At 38.0% G+C, this 19,569-nt stretch overlaps 1 protein-coding gene across 1 annotated transcript in view; it reads left to right on the top strand.

Moving 5' to 3' along the window:
• SUGT1 (SGT1 homolog, MIS12 kinetochore complex assembly cochaperone) overlaps window positions 1-12,663 on the top strand; it is a 43,472-nt gene extending 30,809 nt beyond the window's left edge. Inside the window, exons 12-13 of the mRNA XM_082675527.1 lie at window positions 2,717-2,898; window positions 11,911-12,663. Coding sequence (XP_082531653.1) covers window positions 2,717-2,898; window positions 11,911-12,012 — 284 coding nt within the window. The 3' untranslated portion in view covers window positions 12,013-12,663. The remainder of the gene's footprint in view (window positions 1-2,716; window positions 2,899-11,910) is intronic.
• The last annotated feature ends 6,906 nt before the right edge of the window (window positions 12,664-19,569 follow it).

Raw genomic sequence — 19,569 nt, 5'->3', positions numbered from 1 at the left:
TCTGTAGGACACACTTAGAACTACAGTCTAAGACTATTTTATAGCAATGGCCTCATTAATGAATGGAGAGAAATTTCCTTTGATTAGAGATAATGTTCTGATTTGATGACTGAAAAGAGGTAACTCTAAGTTTCAGCTACTTTTAGATTTTTCACTGCTTTCTTCTATAAAAGAAAATATAATTTCCTTATGGCACTTTGTAGAAAACACTAAGTTAGCCAACAGATCATTTTTAAATTTTATTTTGAAATGATTTTAGATTCTAATAGAAGTTGCAGAAATAATAGAGTTCCCATGTACCCTTCACCCAGTTTCCCTGCATGATAATATCGTAACTAACCTATAGCATGATTAACAAAGCCAGAGAATTGACACCAATAGATAATTTTTAAGAATTGAAATACTTCAAGTTGGTATATAAGCTCTTTATTAAGCTTCTGCTCCCCACTTTATGTGAAAGGTATAGTAAAGATATTATGCACTCTTCTCGGGGCTGACTCCCAGATACTTTTGGATTGAGGTTTATATATAGCTTAAAGCATTTTTTAAAAGAAATATCAACACTTTTAATATAGTATCTCACCTAAGTCTAACAGCAGCCCTGATATTAGGTAGCCTAGTATTGTTCTTCCTATTTTACAGGCTCAGAAAGGTTAAGCAACTTGCCTAAGATTACCTAGCAGTTTTCATTGTCTGGGACTAAATCCAGCCATTTAGAGTCTGACCCTGGTTCTTCTACCCCACGTGTGATACTGCCTGTTGCTGCATTTTTAACAATGGGAAGTCTCTGCTGACATGAGTATCTTTGCAGTTATTTGATATCAATATTACAGTGAATAAGCAAGGAAGTTAGGTTACCTGTCTCTCAGTAGTTCATCTACCATCTCTACAGGTGTTAACTTCTTTCTGAGATTAAAGATTTTTTGGTGTTACAGTTACAAACTCTCTAAACTCAGTGCCTTGGAGATTCAAGATGCTATTCCTCCTGACCTGTTACATTTTTGTAAGGAGTTAATATGCTTGTCAGAGTTTTGACAAGCTGGAGACTGCAGATAAAGGCAAGTTGATTAACCTATCTGGGTCAGCTTTCTTATCTGTGAAATGGAGATTAGAACTGTGCTCCCATCTGGCGAATCAGCGTTAGGATTAATTAAACCCATGTTTCCTAGGTTCTTAATTTACCATGGCACGCATGTTTTTGTTTTCCTGGCTAGTAGTGAAAATGTACAGAAGATAGAGGAGATTACTTGTAGAGGAAGGATAGATAAAATTTGGAAAACAGTATGCTTGCCCTGAATAAAACTGTGGTGTGCTGTGGTTTTGTTTTGTTGTGGGGTGGGGGTGAGATGAGCAGGGAGGGAGTTGGTTTACAGGTGAAGAGAAAGGATGGAAAAGCAGAATGAACAATTAGTAGTTTCTCAACTATTTTGAGAAAGGGCATATATAGAGCTCTAGGCAGCAGTGCAAGAGGGACGTTTAGACTAGCATTCATGTGTCCTAATATACTCATAGGGAAGTTTTGAATCCGTTTTTTTTTAAAGCTCTATAGCTGTACTGTCCAGGGTAGTAGCTGTGGCTACTGTACCTGTTGACTACTTGGAATATGACTAGTCTGGATTGAGATGTGCTCTAAATGTAAAATACCTACCAGATTTTGAAGACTTAGTATGAAAAAAAATATAAAATATCTTAATATTTTTATATTGATTTCATGTTGACCTGATATTATTTTGCATGTATTAGGCTAAATAAAACATATAATTAGGATACATTTCACCTGATTCTTTTTAGTAATGTGGCTACTAGAAATTTTTAAATTATGTATGTGAGTCGCATTTGTGGCTTACATTATATTTCCATTGAATAGTGGACAGAACTGCTCTTACAGCTCTTAGGTAACTGTTTAGTTACCTTTTAATTATTTGTGTGTGAAGATCTTGATTCCCTTGGTCTTTGGGGCAGTGTTGGCAGTGCCTGAGTCCCTGGGTTCGTTGCCTCTCTGGCTGCAACCAGCCTCTGTTTATCCCAATGTGCCCTACAAATATTGTCATTTTCTATGTGTGCATGATGTGGGCGCTGAACTCTAGATCATCACGTGTAGTATTTTTCAACATTCAGGAATTCTTTATTGTTTTCTCCTACTGAAGTAATCTAATATTTTTAATGTGGGGAGAGGATCGAGTCTTAACTCACTGGCAGATGGCCTGGCAGTTCAATACTTTCAGCTTATTTCTACTCTGAAAGATACAAGTACCTCAGGAAAAGCCACATTTTTAACGTTTATTAAAACTGTTTAGAGAAATTTGTTAATGAAGCATCTTTTTAAAAAATTACTATTTTTAGAATTGTTTGTACTATCTTTGCACCTGTTTTGTAAACATAAAAGTTCCTGTATGCTTCTCACCCAGTTTCTCGTATCATTAACATGAAGGATCTGTTTTTTAATCTAATTTTGCATAATGTACCAAAAGTTTACACTTTGAGTTATTTTGCTCAAAAGAAATTCCCAGATTTTACATTATGCTAACTGATTCAGTTTTTAGAAGTGTAAATGTTAATTATTGATTTATATATCAGAAAGACATTTATTACAAACATGAAATTCAGTGACTTAAAACTATTTGCTAAGATGTTGTATACATCATGATCAGAAAGTTACATATGCTTGACATAATCACATGTTGATTAATCACTTTTGTCTTTTTTTACTCCATAGATATAAAGAACCTGTATCCATCATCATCTCATTATACAAGAAATTGGGATAAATTAGTTGGTGAGATCAAAGAAGAAGAAAAGAATGAGAAGTTGGAGGGAGATGCAGCTTTAAACAAATTATTTCAGCAGATCTATTCAGATGGTTCTGATGAAGTGAAACGTGCCATGAACAAATCATTTGTAAGAATATAAACTTTAAGAAAATCTATTGTAGTAGTAAATTTCACAAATTAAAAAAAAATAAGTATGTAATTTGAGATCAGATTGCATGTACTGTAGTTGGGAGACCATTTTGAATGGACTTTGTCTGAACATTTGTTCTTGCTCTAAACTTAGAGTAATTACTGAGGAAGTTGGGAACTTGTGGAGGAGGTGAGAAACAAATGGTATATTCCAAATAAATTTTTTCATCAGGGAGTTAGAACTTGGAAGTCTTAAGAAATACCAAGGTTATAGTGAGTGGATGATATAGAGTTATTTCAGTTGGATTTATCACAATAGCTGAGTGAGCTTCCGGTGTTTACCTTCTGGTATCGTGTATAATCTCAGTGTCAGATGAAGAATATAGAAGGGAAACTTCCAGAACAGTGTTTGCCAAGTAGAAGGTGCACATTAATTATTCATTGGTTTGTTAATAATTTCTGTATTGATTAAGAAAATTCAGGCTTTTTGCCAGGGCATGAATACCACCTGAATTAGGCATCAAGTTCTGAGATTTTAATGACAAGTCATCACTATAGAACCATGTAGATTTTGCTTGAAGCTGTAATCATTTGACTTTTACCCGTAGCTCTGGAAATGTCACTGTCTTCTTTTAAGGTGTTGATATTTACAGTAGAAAGTTAAAGTTAATATTTAATAATTAAAACTAACATACAGGTAATAAGTGTGTTTGTGGCTCAGATATTCCATGTAAGTTACCAAGTGGTAACTGATCATGATTATGCTTTTCACTATTGCCTTATAAAATTGTTTTTAATTAAACTTTTTATTTTGAGATAATTGTAGACTCACATGCAGTTGGAAGAAGTAATAGAGATCCCTTATATCCTTTACAGTTTTCCCCAGTAGAAACGTCTTGCAGAATTATAATATTACAACCATGATATTGACAGTTAAGATAGAGAACATTTCTTTTTTATTTATTTTTTTATTTATTTATTTTGGCTGCATTGGCTCTTCGTTGCTGCACGTGGGTTTTCTCTAGTTGCGGCTAGCGGGGGTTTCTCTTCGTTGAGGTGCGCAGGCTTCTCATTGCAGTGGCTTCTCTTGTTGTGGAGCATGGGCTCTAGGTGCGTGGGCTTCAGTAGTTGTGTGTGTTACTGGATATACCTAAGTATTGGGTTCTTTTTTTTGAGTGATTATAAATGGTATTATATGTTTAATTTTGGCATCCATGTGTTTGTTGTTAGTATCTAGAAATACAGGGTTTTTTTGTTTTGTTTTTAATGTTTATCTTGCATTTATCTTGTATTTACCTTGTTGAACTCACTTACTGGTTCTAGGAGATTTTTTTTGGTAGATTCTTTGTGATTCCTTGTGATTTTCTATGTAGACAATCGTATCTTCAAATAGGGACAGTTTAATCTCTTGCAATTCCTATACACTAACAACAAAAGATCAGAAAGAGAAATTACAGAAACAATTCCATTCACCATTGCAACAAAAAGAATAAAATACCTAGGAATAAACCTACCTAAGGAGGTATTTCAGATAGGGACAGTTTAATTTCTTCCTTTCCAATATGTGTGCCCTTTATTTCCTTTTATTGGCTAGAACTTCCAGCACTATGTTGAATAAGATTGGTGAGAGTAGACACCGATGCCTTGTTCTCCGTCTTAAGAGAAAAACCATTCAGTCTTTCACCATTAAGTATAATGTTAGCTGTAGGTTTTTGTAGATGCTTATCAAATTAAGAAAGTTTTGCTCTATTTCTTTTTTTCTGAGATTTTTATCATGAATGGCTGTTGACTTGTCAAATACTTTTTCTGCAATATTTCTGCATGTGGTCAATATGATTAGGTGATTTTTTTCTTTAATTTGTCAAAGTGGTGATTTTATGTGATTAATATGATTGATTTCTGCTGTTCTACTGTTGAACCAGCTTTGCATCCCTGGGATAAACCCCAGTTGGTCATAGTGTATAATTCTTTTTATATATTACTCAATTCTATTTTTAAATACTTTCAGCATTTTTGTGTCTATATTTATGAGGCATGTTGGTCTACAGTATTCTTTTTTGGTGCTTTTTCTGGTTTTGGTATCAGGGTAATACGTCATAGAATGGATTGGGAAGTGCTCCATCCTCTTCTTTTTTGGGGGGAGGGTATTTGTAGAATTAGTGTTGTCTTTAAAGATTATTTAAACCAATGAAGCCATCTAGGCCTTGATACTTCTTTATTTGGGAGATTTTAAATTATGAATTTCGTTATCCCAGTAGCTTATAGGACTCTTCAGGTTGTCTATTTCGTATTGAGTGACTTGTGGTAGTTTGTTTTTGAGGAATTGGTCCGTTTAAGTTGTTAGTGTTGGTAGGGTTCCCTTCAACTTTGAAGGGAACTGCAGGGTCTTTTGATGACTGCAGGGTCTGTAGTGATAACCCATTTCATTCCTATAATGGTAATTTGTGTCTTTTTTTTTTTCCTTTGTCTTGCTAGGGTTTGTCAATTTTATTTACTTTTTTTCCTCCAAAGAATCAGCTTTTTGTTGATCTTAAATTTTTCCTCCTATTTTTTTTGTTCTAAATTTCATTTATTTCTGCTTTTAATTATTTTCTTCCTTATGCTTACTTTGGGTTTATTTTGTTATTCTTTTTTTAATAGGTTCTGTGGATATGAACTTAGATTATTGATTTGACCCTTTTTCTTTTTTCTGTTATATGTGTTTATGCTATAAATTTCCCTCTCAGAAGAATTCAGCTGTCTTCCACAAATTTTGATGTTACTTTTTCATTTTTATTCAGTTCAGTATATATTTTGATTTCACTTGAGACTTCTTATCCTAAGTATATATTCCACTTGAAAAGCATGTATATTCTGCTCTTGTTGAATGGAGTGTTCCATAAACGTCACTTAGATCCTGTTGATTGATACTGTTGTTGATTTTCTGTCTTACTGTTCTACTGATTGAGAGAGGGTCTTCAGCTATAATTGTGGATTTATTGATTCCACCTTTAAGTTCTGTCAATTTTTGCTTCACATATTTTGCAGCTCTGTTGTTTGGTTCATATGCATTTAGGATTGCTGTATTTTCATGGTGGATTGACCTTTTTATCATTATATAATGTCATTCTCTAGCTCTGGTAATTTTCTTTGCTTTGATGTTAATATAGCTGATTCTTATGTCTTTTGGTTAATTTTTGCATGATATATCTTGTTCCGTCCTTTTACTTTCAACCTTGCCTAAGTCGTTTTTTAAACATTTTAAATTTTATTTTAACAATTTTATTGGAGTATAGTTGATTTACAGTGTTGTGTTAGTTTCAGGTGTACAGCAAAGTGATTCACTTATATATATTCATTCTTTTTCAGATTTCTAAGTCATATTTAAAGTGAATTTCTTTTAGACAGCATGTTGGGTCATGTTTTTTTAAATTTATTCTGCCAGTCTCTTTTAATTGATGCATTTGGACCACTTAACTTTTAATGTAATTATTGGTACATTAGGACTTACTTATGTCTACCACGTAAGTTTTCTGTTTGTTCTGTATTTGTTTTTCCTGCCTTCCTATGGGTACTTGAACGGTTTTTAGAATTTCATCTTGATTTATCTATAGTGTTTTGTAGTGTATCTTTGGTTGCTCTAAATTTTATATTAGCTATATTATACTTAGTTTATCATAGTCCACTGGTGTTATTTTTTTTGACACTGAATGACGTATAGAAACCTTACCTCCCTTTATGTCCTTTTACTTTTTCTCATTTATAATTTTCTTAAATAATTCTTCTCTATATGTTTAGAAACCACATCATACAGTGTAATAATTTAGAAAACGTAGAGGAAAAGCAAACTCTATTGCATTTATCTATATTGTGACCTTTTTCTTTCTTCCTTTCTGACTTTCAGGTTTCCATTGTTTGTTTCTTTTTTTTTTCTTTTTAAACTCCTGAACACATTGTCTCCTCTCATTTTTTAAAAAAATATTTATTTATTCATTTTATTTTTGGCTGCATCAGGTCTTAGTTGCAGCATGCAGGATCCTCCGCTGTGGCTTTTGAGCTCCTCATTGCGGCATGTGGGCTTCTCTCTAGTTGTGGTGCTCAGGCTCAGTAGTTGTGGCGCGTGGGCTCTGTAATTGAGGCACGCTGGCTCTCTAGTTGTGCCCCACATGCTCAGTAGTTGGCCGCACACAGGCTTAGTTCCCTGACCAGGGATTGAACCCGTGTTCCCCGCACTGGAAGGCGGATTCTTAACCACTGGACCACCAGGGAAGTCCCTCCTTCTGTTTGGAGAACTTCCTTTGGGCATTCTTTCAGAGTAGATCTGTCCATAACAGATTCTTTCTATTGACAAGGATTTCTTTGGGTTTATACTGGTTGGGATTTACTCAGTTTCTTGTATCTATAGGTTTATGTCTTTTGCCAAATTTGGGATCTTTTCATTCATTATACCATTGAGTACTTTTTCAGACCTTCCTTCTTTGTTTTCTTCTTCCTGGAACCCAATGACACAGGTATTGGATATTTTGTTACAGTACTATACATTCCTGAGAACCGTTCATTTTTTCTCTGTTTTGTCTCTGTCATTCAGATTGGGTGATTTATATTGTTCTGTTTTCCGGTTCACTGATTCTTTGCTCTATTCTCTCTATTCTGCTCTTGAGCCCATTCACTGACGTTTTTATTTCAAGTGTATTTTTCAATTATAAAACTTTCATTTGGTTCTTCTTTATGTCTTCTGTTTCTTTACTGAGGTTTTCTATTTTTTTCATTTGTTTCAAGCTAGTTCATAATTCTTGTTGAAGCATTTTTACCCTGACTGCTTTAAAAATGTGTCAGATAATTTTAACATCTCTTTCATCTCTGTGTTAGCATCTATTGATTGTCTTCTCTTTTTAAACATATAATCTGAAATCTTCCTGGTTCTTGGTGTTTTTCACCAGTGCCAAGTGATATTCAGTTGAAATCTGGACATTTTCATGTTACAAGACTCTGGATCTTATTTAAACCATCTGTCTTAGATGGCTTTCTCTGACAACCCCTCTGGCAAAGGAAGGGAAGTCACTACCTCACTATTGCCAGGTGGAGGTAGAAATCCAGGTACCCCACTCTACCTCCGTTGACACCCCAGGACATCTCCTTGTTACTGCTGGGAATAGGTAGGAATTCTAGCTCCCCACGTGGTTTCCACTGACACCACAGGCAACAGAGGAGGCCGGTTTGTGATAGCATAGCATGGGTGGAAGTTTAGGCTCTTCATTCAGCCTTCACTGGCCTGGGTGGGGATGGGACCACAGTTTTTTACTGTGGTGTTTAGCTAGAGTGATTATTGTCTAAAAGTTTTCTCTCTTTCTGTTTGTCTTTGTCCATTGGCTAGAGAAATAAGGCTTTTGTTGGGACTTTTTTTGTTTGCACCCTTTGGCATTTCCAGCCTCTTCAGTTCCAGCTCTTGGAAAACATAAGGCAAAAAGAAAACCCAAAGAACTCACCACCAAGGTCCCTAGCTGATTTGTCTTCTTTTCACCTTTTAGAGTTGTCTTATATTTGTTATTTATATAACATACAAGGTTTTTAGTTGTACTTAGTGGGAAGACTAGGAAAAAGTACACTCACTTAATGCCTCCAAAAGGAGAAATCAGGGTTTTGTTAGTTTGTTTTGCCACGCTGGGCAGCTTGCAGGCTCTTAGTTCCCCCACCAGGGATTGAATGTGTGCCCCCTGCAGTGGATACATGGAGTCCTAACCACTGGACCGCCAGGGAATTCCCTGAAATCAGTTTCAGTGTTGACTTTTAAGAACTTGTGGACAAAATAGTGTGTGAGATTTCAAAGTTATATTAGAGAATCTGTGTCCATTTTCATACAGAAACTTTGCTAAGTGTAACCGAACCATACGTATGCATAAAATAAGCCATCTGTTTGGCAGCATTGACCTGGAACATACCAAGGGCTTGCTTCTGTCTTTGTGGGGGAATACAGGCATACCTTGGAGAACTGTGGGTTCAGTTCTAGACCACCATCATAAAGCAAATTTTGCAATAAAGTGAGTCACACTTTTTTGGTTTCTCAGTACATATGAAAGTTATGTTTACACTATGCTGTAGTCTACTGAGTGTGTAATAACATTATGTCTAAAAAATAATGCATGTACCTTAATTTAAAAATTCTTTATTGCTAAAATATGCTAGCTTTATCATCTCAGTCTTCAGCAAGTCATAGTTTTTTGCAGTAGTAGTATCAAAGATCACTGATCACACATCCCCATAACAAAGATAATAACAGTGAAAAAGTTTGAAATATAAGAGAGTTATCAAAATGTGACAGACATGAAGTGAGCACGTGCTGTTGGAAGAATGACGTCAATAGATTCACTTTTTGCAGGGTTGCCACAAATCTTCAGTTTGTAAAAAATGCAGTATCTGCAAAGTGCAGTAAAGTGAAGCACAATAAAACGAGGTCTGCCTGTACAAAGAAACAGACTCTATCTTAACTCTGATCTCTCTGTCTAATTGGGCAAAAAGATCAACATATACAGAATAATCATGGAAGTGCTCAGTTGCACTGCAGTCCATAAGAAGAAAGGGGAAAATAAATGTCATCAGCAAATATGATCAGATTATAAATTAAATCTGCTTCGTTTAGTTCTCTTAGGAGTAGTTATTATATAAACTTGTCCCATTTTATTCAGTATTTTATTTGCAGCCTACTGTGTGCCAGGCTACTGCACTTAGATCTAGGATATAAGTATTGGTAAAATATGTTTCTTTCCTTTTAGAAACTCTCAGCTTTAGTTTGGAGCCACGGGTGGGAAGCAGGTATGAGAAGGCAGATTCGTAAAATTTTATCAGTGCAGTGTCATAGACAAGTCCTACAAGAGTAGCTAGAGTCCTGACTAGGGTCAAAGAAGGCCACAGAGAGATGGTGACATGTCATGTTTGGAGGATAACTAAAGACATAAAAAGAACCGGGACAGAGGAGAGCATCCCGTGCAAAGGAACCCATGGCTAGGAGCTTGGTAGAGAGTGTGGGGCATTGGGATTATTTTGAGACTCCAGTGTAATGCTAGCATATGTAACTTTATACATTCACCAGTAACATAGCTGATTATTTTCAAATGTTTAGATTTTAACAATTTTCTATTCTTTGCTGTGATCCAAATCAATGAATTTTTATTGCATTAACAGTTACAGCTTTATTTTTTAAATGTATTTATGAATATGCTAGGTTTGTTAGTAGGTGTTATATTCAGTGGGTAGTAAATAGATGACCAGTGCTTTACTGAGACACTAACTTTATGTGTCTGTGTATGTATGTACCTTGATTTAAAAATAATTCCAGCATACACTTGTGTACATTTGACAGAGAGAGATGGGTCTCTTAAAGTTCTCTCCAACTAGAAAGAGTTTACTTCGCAAAGTCTTCACTGTGCTCAGCAAAAGAGATGACATTATCGTTTTCTTTGGGAGCCAATTTCATTGGGTTGGCCAAAAAGTTCGTTAGGTTTCCCCAGTAAGATGGCTCTAGTAGTGCTTAGTTGTCTTTAGCTTCATTCGAAACAGTTTTGTTAGATTGTATTGTGACAGCTGTCATATCAGGGTGCATTTTTTTAAAACTTATCAAAATTAGTGAATTTTTGTGTAGCTATTTTAATATTGAAGATGGAAGGAAAAAAGCAACATTTTCTGCATATTATGCTTTATTATTTCAAGAAAGGTAAAAACGCAACTGAAACACAAAAACAGATTTGTGCAGTGTATGGAGAAGGTGCTGTGACTGATCAAAAGTGGTTTGTGAAGTTTCGTACTGGAGATTTCTCACTGGACGATGCTCCATGGTTGGGTAGACCAGTTGAAGTTGATAGTGGTCAAATCGAGACATTAATTGAGAACAATCAATGTTATACCATGCGGGAGATAGCTGACATACTCAAAATATCTAAATCAAGCGTTGAAAATCATTTGCACCAGCTTGGTTATGTTAATCGCTTTGATGTTTGGGTTCCACATAAGTTAAGTGAAAAAAACCTTGACTGTATTTCCGCATGTGATTCTCTACTTAAACGTAATGAAAACGTTCCATTTTTAAAACAAATTGTGATGGGCAATGAAAAGTGGATGCTGTACAATATTGTGGAACAATATTTCGCTTGTGGGGCAAGCAAAATGAACCACCACCAACCACACCAAAGGCCAGTCTTCATCCAGAGAAGGTGATGTTGTGTATATGGTGAGATTGGAAGGGAGTCCTCTATTATGAGCTACTTTTGGAAAAGCAAACAATTGATTCCAACAAGTACTGCTCCCAGTTAGATGATCTGAAAGCAGCACTTAATGAAAAGCGTTCAGAATTAGTCAACAGAAAATGCATAATCTTCCATCAGGATAACACGAGACCACATGTTTCTTTGATGACCAGGCAAAAACTGTTACAGCTTGGCTGAGAAGTTCCCATTCATCCACTGTATTCACCAGATTATTGTACCCTTGGATTTCCATGTATTTCGGTCTTTACAAAATTCTCTTAATGGAAAAATTTCAATTCCCTGGAAGACTGCAAAAGGCACCTGGAACAATTCTTTGCTCAAAAAGATAAGTTTTGGGAAGATGTTGCCTGAAAAATGGCAGAAGGTAGGGGAACAAAATGGTGAATACATTGTTCAATAAAGTTCTTGGTGAAAATGAAAAATGTGTCTTTTATTTTTACTTTAAAGCTGAAGGGACTTTTTGGCCAACCCAATATTTTCATCTGAAGGTGGTTTTTCACATATACCTCTGTGCTGATTAGCAGGGAGACATGTGCTTTATATGGCAGTGTGTGTGGACATGGTCCTCCTACCTAACTAGAGTTTCCTTTTCAGATTTTCACACGATATGGTAACTTATCTGGAAAGCCTGAGGTTAAAACAGAATATTGTCTTGTGTATATTGAGCCAAACATAGCTTATATTGGGGACTCTGTGCTTGGAATGTTTTTAGAAAAATATTCTGTTTTGATTACATGGACCAATAATTAATCTATTTTTATTTTTTATTGCAGATGGAGTCTGGTGGTACAGTTTTGAGTACCAACTGGTCTGATGTAGGTAAAAGGAAAGTTGAAATCAATCCTCCTGATGATATGGAATGGAAAAAGTACTAAATAAATTAATTTGCTGTCACTGTATTGCGTATGTTCAGCTAACGCCCATTGTGTATTAATACTGCATTCTTGAATTTTGAACACTGAGTACATCTTTTTAAAGGATTATACCTCTTTACCTCTTTGTGCTTTAGAAATTATTTTCCTTCAAGTGTTCTAAGAGTCTAATGAAGAATGAAGATCATGTTTTATCACTTTTGCCCTTAAGGACTTCAGATATGCTGAAACGGAATGAAATATCATTTGCTACTAGATAGATTAATTCTTCCTAGTTGTGGGAGTGGAGAAATTGTTAATGGGATATCTTGGGTTATTGCCTTATTTTTGATGCAGTATTCTGTTAATAATTTATTAGACGTGGCAACTTTGGGTGAGCATAGATTTCTGAATTTCAGTGTTAAATTGTTTGCTTTTAAAAACTGCTTTTGAATGGAGTTGTAAATACAATTTTTCTATGAAGAAGTTTGGTTTATTTACCTTTTTCTTAAGTTTTTAATGAAAACTTTGAGAAATTATTTATCACAGGGGATTCCCATTTGATTATTTTTATGGGAAGTATTTGTAATTGCACTGAGAATTTTGGTCCTTACCCTTCAAATTCCTGTATAAAACATTGACACCTGTGTTTATCATGCTGCAAATTTAACTGTACTGAAGGCTAATCTGTGAAGCGGGGTCCAACAGTAATTTAGGAGAGCCCAACTCCACTTCTTGCTGCTTTTGCCACAGCAGGATTCCTGAAATTACAAGACTGGTGGTTTGGTTTGTTTTTTTTTTCTTCTTTTTTTCTTTATTAGAAAATCTCTCTTCTTATAGCCCCATGCTTTTGGTGGTTTAGGGCAGCTACTGAGAGAGTAATATGTATACATTTAGTATCTATTCTGTTTATAGAGTAAATAGATAACCATGGGAATACAAAAACTAAAAGACATGATCGTTGGCTTCAAAGACTTTATAATCTAGCAGAGAGAGAAAATTAACATTCAGGAAGGACTTATGAATGGTTGAATGGTGAACTTACTACAAATACAGTTTTTAGATAGAAAAAATATCTATCTGTGATTAAATGTTCTGTGATTAAAACTATTGACAGTCTAAGCTGTTATAAAGCAAAGGTCATGGATGACCTGTAGGTGTGATTCCTTATTGTAATTTCGGAACCATAGAGGGTGGTGTCTATTAGGTCTCACTAACATTTTGTGGCAAGGAAGTACTCTGTACCCTCATAGCTGAGGATAGGGTAAATGGGGAGCAAATTAGCCGCCATCTCCAAAAAGACTGGGAATTCAGCCTCTTCCTTCTAGTCATTTGACATGTGTAGGGGAGTTCATAAGGAAAAAGTGGTGGGGTGATACCAGGTCATGCCCAGACCTGCTGTTACTGCTTGTTTATGCATGTAGGGGTTTTCACTTGTCCTTCTGCCCACTTAGAGTTACAGGCTACTTTTTTTGATCTTGAACACTGAAGGAAAAGGCAAAATTAAGTTCTTGCATGTATGAATTTCTAAAATTTTCTCCTTAGGAAACAAGATAGTGATTATGTTAAGTTTTCTCAGTACCGTTAGTCCCCAGGGGTAGGGAGGCTCTTCTACAGAGATGGTAAGTCAGGGGCATACCCCAGAGACGAGACTCCTGGCTCTAGCAAGTCTCTGCCACCCACTAGCTTTAAAATCTTTAACAGGTTTACAGCCTTCCTATGTTTTATTAGTTCCTTTATCTGCAAATCCATAGGGTCTTAAAGTTTAATTAAAAGTCCATGATTCTAAATAAGGAAGCATTTCTGCCTCTTAAAAGCAACTTTTTTCTTTCTTAGGAATGACACTATTATAATAGAAGTTGGGTTTTTTTAAAAGGTCTAGTACTAGTTTTGCTTTTATTTTAAAGGATACACTGTCTAAAGTGTGTTTATCTGTTGTCTAGATTTGCTTAAGGATGTCTGATTCAGGATTTTGCTGAGCCAAATGGAGTTCCTAATATACATGACTATGTTATATTACAGTGTTACCTTGTCTAAATACAATAGGTTTATGGGTAAAGAAGGGAATTTTGAGAAGTAGGTTAGACTGCTTGCCCTAAAGCACCACTCTAAAGTACTGCTTCTCTTTCACCATTCTAGACAATGAAAAATTGTGAGTCCAGAAAGTTAAAAAACTTCATTTTGAGCCTTTATCTTTATTCTCTGCTATCTCAGCTTGGCTATATTAATTGGTTCCACTTTCTTTCTAGACTCCCATTTCCTTCCTCCCTCCTTCCCTCCCCCCTTCCCCCCTTCTCCCACATGGCTTTCAGGATCTCAGTTCCCCCACCAGGGATTGAACCCGGGTCATGGCAGTGAAAGCCCAGAATCCTAACCACTAGGCTACCAGGGAACTCCCTAGACTCCCATTTTCAGTTCTCAAATCTTGGTTCTCTTTGTGCTCTAGTTACCCTTTTGTTTCTTTAGAATGTACATTTTTCTCTTAGTATTTATTTTCCTTTTTGAGGTTCAGTCTTGGAATACATTTTTTTCTATCTTTATATGGAATGGAAGAAAAGGATGGTTTGCACTAATAACTACAGTTCTCCCGCACTCCGTCCCCAGCCCCAAAATTTCCATTCCTTTGATTTGAGATATTCACTAACTGCAGAACATTGAATTGTTATTGTCTCCTTGAGTCTGGAAAAACTTTTATTTTCTTAGCAGGCTAACTATATAGGACAGGGAGAAAATAATTGACCTGTCCTAGATAAATTTTTTTTTTTATTTGTTAACATCTTTATTGGAGTATAATTGCTTTAAAATGGTGTGTTAGTTTCTGCTTTTTTTTTTTTTTTTTAAACATCTTTATTGGAGCATAATTGCTTTACAATGGTATGTTAGTTTCAGCTTCACAACAAAATGAATCAGTTATATATATACATATGTTCCCATATCTCTTCCCGCTTGCGTCACCCTCCCTCCCACCCTCCCTATCCCACCCCTCCAGGCGGTCACACAGCACCGAGCTGATCTCCCTGTGCTATGCGGCTGCTTCCCGCTAGCGATCTACCTTACGTTTGGTAGTGTATACATGTCCATGCCTCTTTATTGCTTTGTCACCGTTTACCCTTCCCCCTCCCCATAGCCTCAAGTCCATTCTCTAGTAAGTCTGTGTCTTTATTCCTGTTTCACCCCTAGGTTTTTCATGACATTTTTTTTTTCTTAAATTCCATATATATGTGTTAGCATACGGGTCTTTTGTAGACAGCAAATATATGGGTCTTGTTTTTGTATCCATTCAGCCAATCTGTGTCTTTTGGTGGGAGCATTTAGTCCATTTACATTTAAGGTAATTATCGATATGTGTGTTCCCATTCCCATTTTCTTAATTGTTTTGGGTTTGTTATTGTAGGTCTTTTCCTTCTTTTGTGTTTCTTGCCTAGAGAAGTTCCTTTAGCAGTTGTTGTAGAGCTGGTTTGGTGGTGCTGAACTCTCTCAGCTTTTGCTTGTCTCTAAAGGTTTTAATTTCTCCATCAAATCTGAATGAGATCCTTGCTGGGTAGAGTAATCTTGGTTGCAGGTTTTTCTCCTTCAACACTTTCAATATGTCCTGCCACTCCCTTCTGGCTTGCAGAGTTTCTGCTGAAAGATCAGCTGTTAACCTTATGGGGATTCCCTTGTGTGTTATTTGTTGTTTTTCCCTTGCTGCTTTTAATGTTTTCTTTGTATTTAATTTTTGACAGTTTGATTAATATGTGTCTTGGCGTATTTCTCCTTGGATTTATCCTGTATGGGACTCTCTGTGCTTCCTGGACTTGATTAACTATTTCCTTTCCCATATTAGGGAAGTTTTCAACTATAATCTCTTCAAATATTTTCTCAGTCCCTTTCTTTTTCTCTTCTTCTTCTGGAACCCCTATAATTCGAATGTTGGTACGTTTAATGTTGTCCCAGAGGTCTCTGAGACTGTCCTCAGTTCTTTTCATTCTTTTTTCTTTATTCTGCTCTGCAGTAGTTATTTCCACTATTTTATCTTCCAGGTCACTTATCCGTTCTTCTGCCTCAGTTATTCTGCTATTGATCCCATCTAGAGTACTTTTAATTTCATTTATTGTGTTGTTCATCGTTGCTTGTTTCATCTTTAGTTCTTCTAGGTCCTTGTTAACTGATTCTTGCATTTTGTCCATTCTATCTCCAAGATTTCAGATCAACCTTACTATCATTATTTTGAATTCTTTTTCAGGTAGACTGCCTATTTCCTCTTCATTTGTTAGGTCTGATGGGTTTTTATCTTGCTCCTTCATCTGCGGTGTGTTTTTCTGTCTTTTCATTTTGCTTATCTTACTGTGTTTGGGGTCTCCTTTTTTGCAGGCTGAAGGTTCGTAGTTCCTGTTGTTTTTTGTGTCTGTCCCCAGTGGCTAAGGTTGGTTCAGTGGGTTGTGTAGGCTTCCTGGTGGAGGGTACTAGTGCCTGTGTTCTGGTGGATGAGGCTAGATCTTGTCTTTCTGGTGGGCAGGTCCACGTCTAGTGGTGTGTTTTGGGGTGTCTGTAGACTTATTATGATTTTGGGCCGCCTCTCTGCTAATGGGTGGGGTTGTGTTCCTGTCTTGCTAGTTGTTTGGCATAGGATGTCCAGCACTGTAGCTTGCTGGTCGTTGAGTGAAGCTGGGTGCTGGCGTTGAGATGGAGATCTCTCGGAAATTTTTGCTGTTTGATATTATGTGCAGCTGGGAGGTCTCTTGTGGATCAGTGTCCTGAAGTTGGCTCTCCCACCTCAGAGGCACAGCACTGACTCCTGGCTGCAGCACCAAGAGCCTTTCATCCACAGGGCTCCTTAATTTGGGATGATTGGTTGTCTATTCAGGTATTCCACAGATGCAGGGTACATCAAGTTGATTGTGGAGCTTTAATCCGCTGCTTCTGATGCTGCTGGGAGAGATTTCCCTTTCTCTTCTTTGTTCTCACAGCTCCCAGGGGCTCAGCTTTGGATTTAGCCCCGCCTGTGCGTGTAGGTCGCCGGAGGGCGTCTGTTCTTTGCTCAGACAGGACGGGGTTAAAGGAGCCGCTGATTCGGAGGCTCTGGCTCACTCAGGCCCGGGGGTAGGGAGGGGCACGGAGTGTGGGGCGGGCCTGCGGCGGCAGAGGCCGGCGAGACGTTGCAGCCTGAGGCGCGCCTGTGCGTTCTCCCGGGGGAGTTGTCCCTGGATCCCGGGACCCTGGCAGTGGCGGGCTGCACAGGCTCCCCGGAAGGGCGTGTGGCTAGTGACCTGTGTTCGCACACAGGCCTCCCGGTGGCGGCAGCAGCGGCCCTAGCGTCTCATGTCTGTCTCTGGGCTCCGCACTTTTAGCCGCGGCTCGCGCCCGTCCCTGGAGCTCTCTCAAGCAGCGTTCTTAATCCCCTCTCCTCGTGCACCAGGAAACAAAGAGGGACGTAAAAGTCTCTTGCCTCTTCGGCAGTTCCAGACTTCTCCCCGGACTCTCTCCCGGCCAGCCGCGGTGCACTAACGCCCTGCAGGCTGTGTTCACGCCGCCAACCTCAGTCCTCTCCCGGCGCTCCGACAAAAGCCGGAGCCTCAGCTCCCAGTCCCGCCCGCCCCGGCGGGCGAGCAGACAAGCCTCTCGGCTGGTGAGTGCCGGTCGGCCCGATCCTCTGCGCTGGAATCTGTCCGCTTTGTCCTCCGCACCCCTGTTGCTGTGCTCTCCTCCGCGGCTCCCAAGCTCCCCCACTCCGCGTCCCGAAGCCTCCACCCGCGAAGGGGCTTCCTAGTGTGTGGACACTTTTCCTCCTTCACAGCTCTCTCCCGCTGGTGCAGGACCCGTCCCTATCCTTTTGTCTCTGTTTAGTTTTTTCTTTTGCCCTACCCAGGTACGTGGGGGGTTTCTTGCCTTTTGGGAGGTCTGAGGTCTTCTGCCAGCGTTCAGTAGATGCTCTGTAGGAGTTGTTCCATGCATAGATGTATTTCTGGTGTATCTGTGGGGAGGAACGTGATCTCCGCGTCTTACTCTTCCGCCATCTTCCCGGAAGTCCTCCCTAGATAAATTTTTTAGATAAATTTCAAATATTTAAAATGAAGCTATGGGCTTCCCTCGTGGCACAGTGGTTAAGAATCCACCTGCCATTGCAGCGGACACGGGTTCGAGCCCTGGTCCGGGAAGATCCCACATGCCGCAGAGCAACTAAGCCCTTGCACCACAACTACTGAGCCTGTGCTCTAGAGCCCGCGAGCCACAACTGCTGAGGCGCGCACACCTAGAGCCCATGCTCTGCAACAAGAGAAGCCACCACAATGAGAAGCCTGCGCACTCCAATGAAGAGTAGCCCCTGCTCACCACAAATAGAGAAAGCCTGCACGCAGCAACAAAGACCCAGCACAGCCATAAATAAATAAATAAAATAAATAAATAAATAAAAATAAAATGAAGCTATGTCACTATGCTATTATGAATAGTTTAGATAGACATTTTAATTTAGTTCACTACTGAAATGTGTTTTGGCTATCCTTTCCCATTTTACCTTTTCTCCTTCCCCAATTATCTACATATCAGATTAGGTCGTTGATCTGAGAAATACATCACTGACCCAGAGCAGTATTGCCTATTAATTGACCATCTGATCTGCTTAGTGCACTTTAATTTTATTGGGATCTTCCTTGTCCAGGTTAGTGTGCATGTCTCTGACTTGTAGCTATTACTGATATTTCCAAAAATAGGTAGAACTTTTCTGGGTGTTACGTGGTGTTTGTTACTAGAGCCACTTTTTTTTTTTTTTTTTGTAACCAGCTAGCTGTAAAGAAGTTTACCTTGACACTCTTACCTGCTATTTTAGCCCCATATTTTAGCATCCATAACAGCATCTGGATATCTGTTATCTCTGCCTTGGAGGAACCAGGGAGAGGAAATAATAAAAGCTAAAAGGACAAAGTAATGGTTTCTGTGCCAGGAAGAGTCATGTATAGTTTTAAATAAGGGGGATCTTCAACATTGATCTGGTTTATTTTGTCTCCAACTACGCATATTCTCTTGTAAGACCATTTTACACGTATCAAGAGATTTTATTTTGGAAACACTGGGTACTGGTGGGTAAGTTGGAGATACTGCTTTACTCAAAAGTGTTACTATTTGGTGCCACATTTGTGATTTACTTCTGAAATTAATTTAACTCTTAGCCTCTCTTCCTACCTCAGTAAACTTATCCCCCAAATCAGCTAAAATCATACACATTGCTAGCCCATGCAGGCAATAACAGTGATAGCTATTCTGTACTAGTGCTTTTTATGGGCCAGGTGTGCTTTATATGTACTACCTCGTTTATAACAGCCTTGTGAGGTAATGATAGCATCCTGTCATTTCAGATAGAAAAATGAGGCCCAAGTTAAGTTCTTTGCCTAGTTCAGTCCACTGATAAGTGATGGACCTGGGATTTGAACCGAGGCCTGTCAGAATTCAGTTCCCATGCTTTTAACAACTGAATGAATTGGGTGGACGAGTGATTTTTATTAATTAATCAGCTGTCTCACAATGAAGCAGAGGATGTGCAAGTTGAATTTTTTAATTCTTGTACGTGAGCTGGGAAGTACATTTCTTAAAGATCAGAATGTT

The sequence above is a fragment of the Grampus griseus genome, assembly GCF_964374135.1.
Source record: "Grampus griseus genome assembly, chromosome: 18".
Classification (NCBI taxonomy): Eukaryota; Metazoa; Chordata; class Mammalia; order Artiodactyla; family Delphinidae; genus Grampus; species Grampus griseus.
This window is presented reverse-complemented; position numbering and strand designations above follow the sequence as displayed.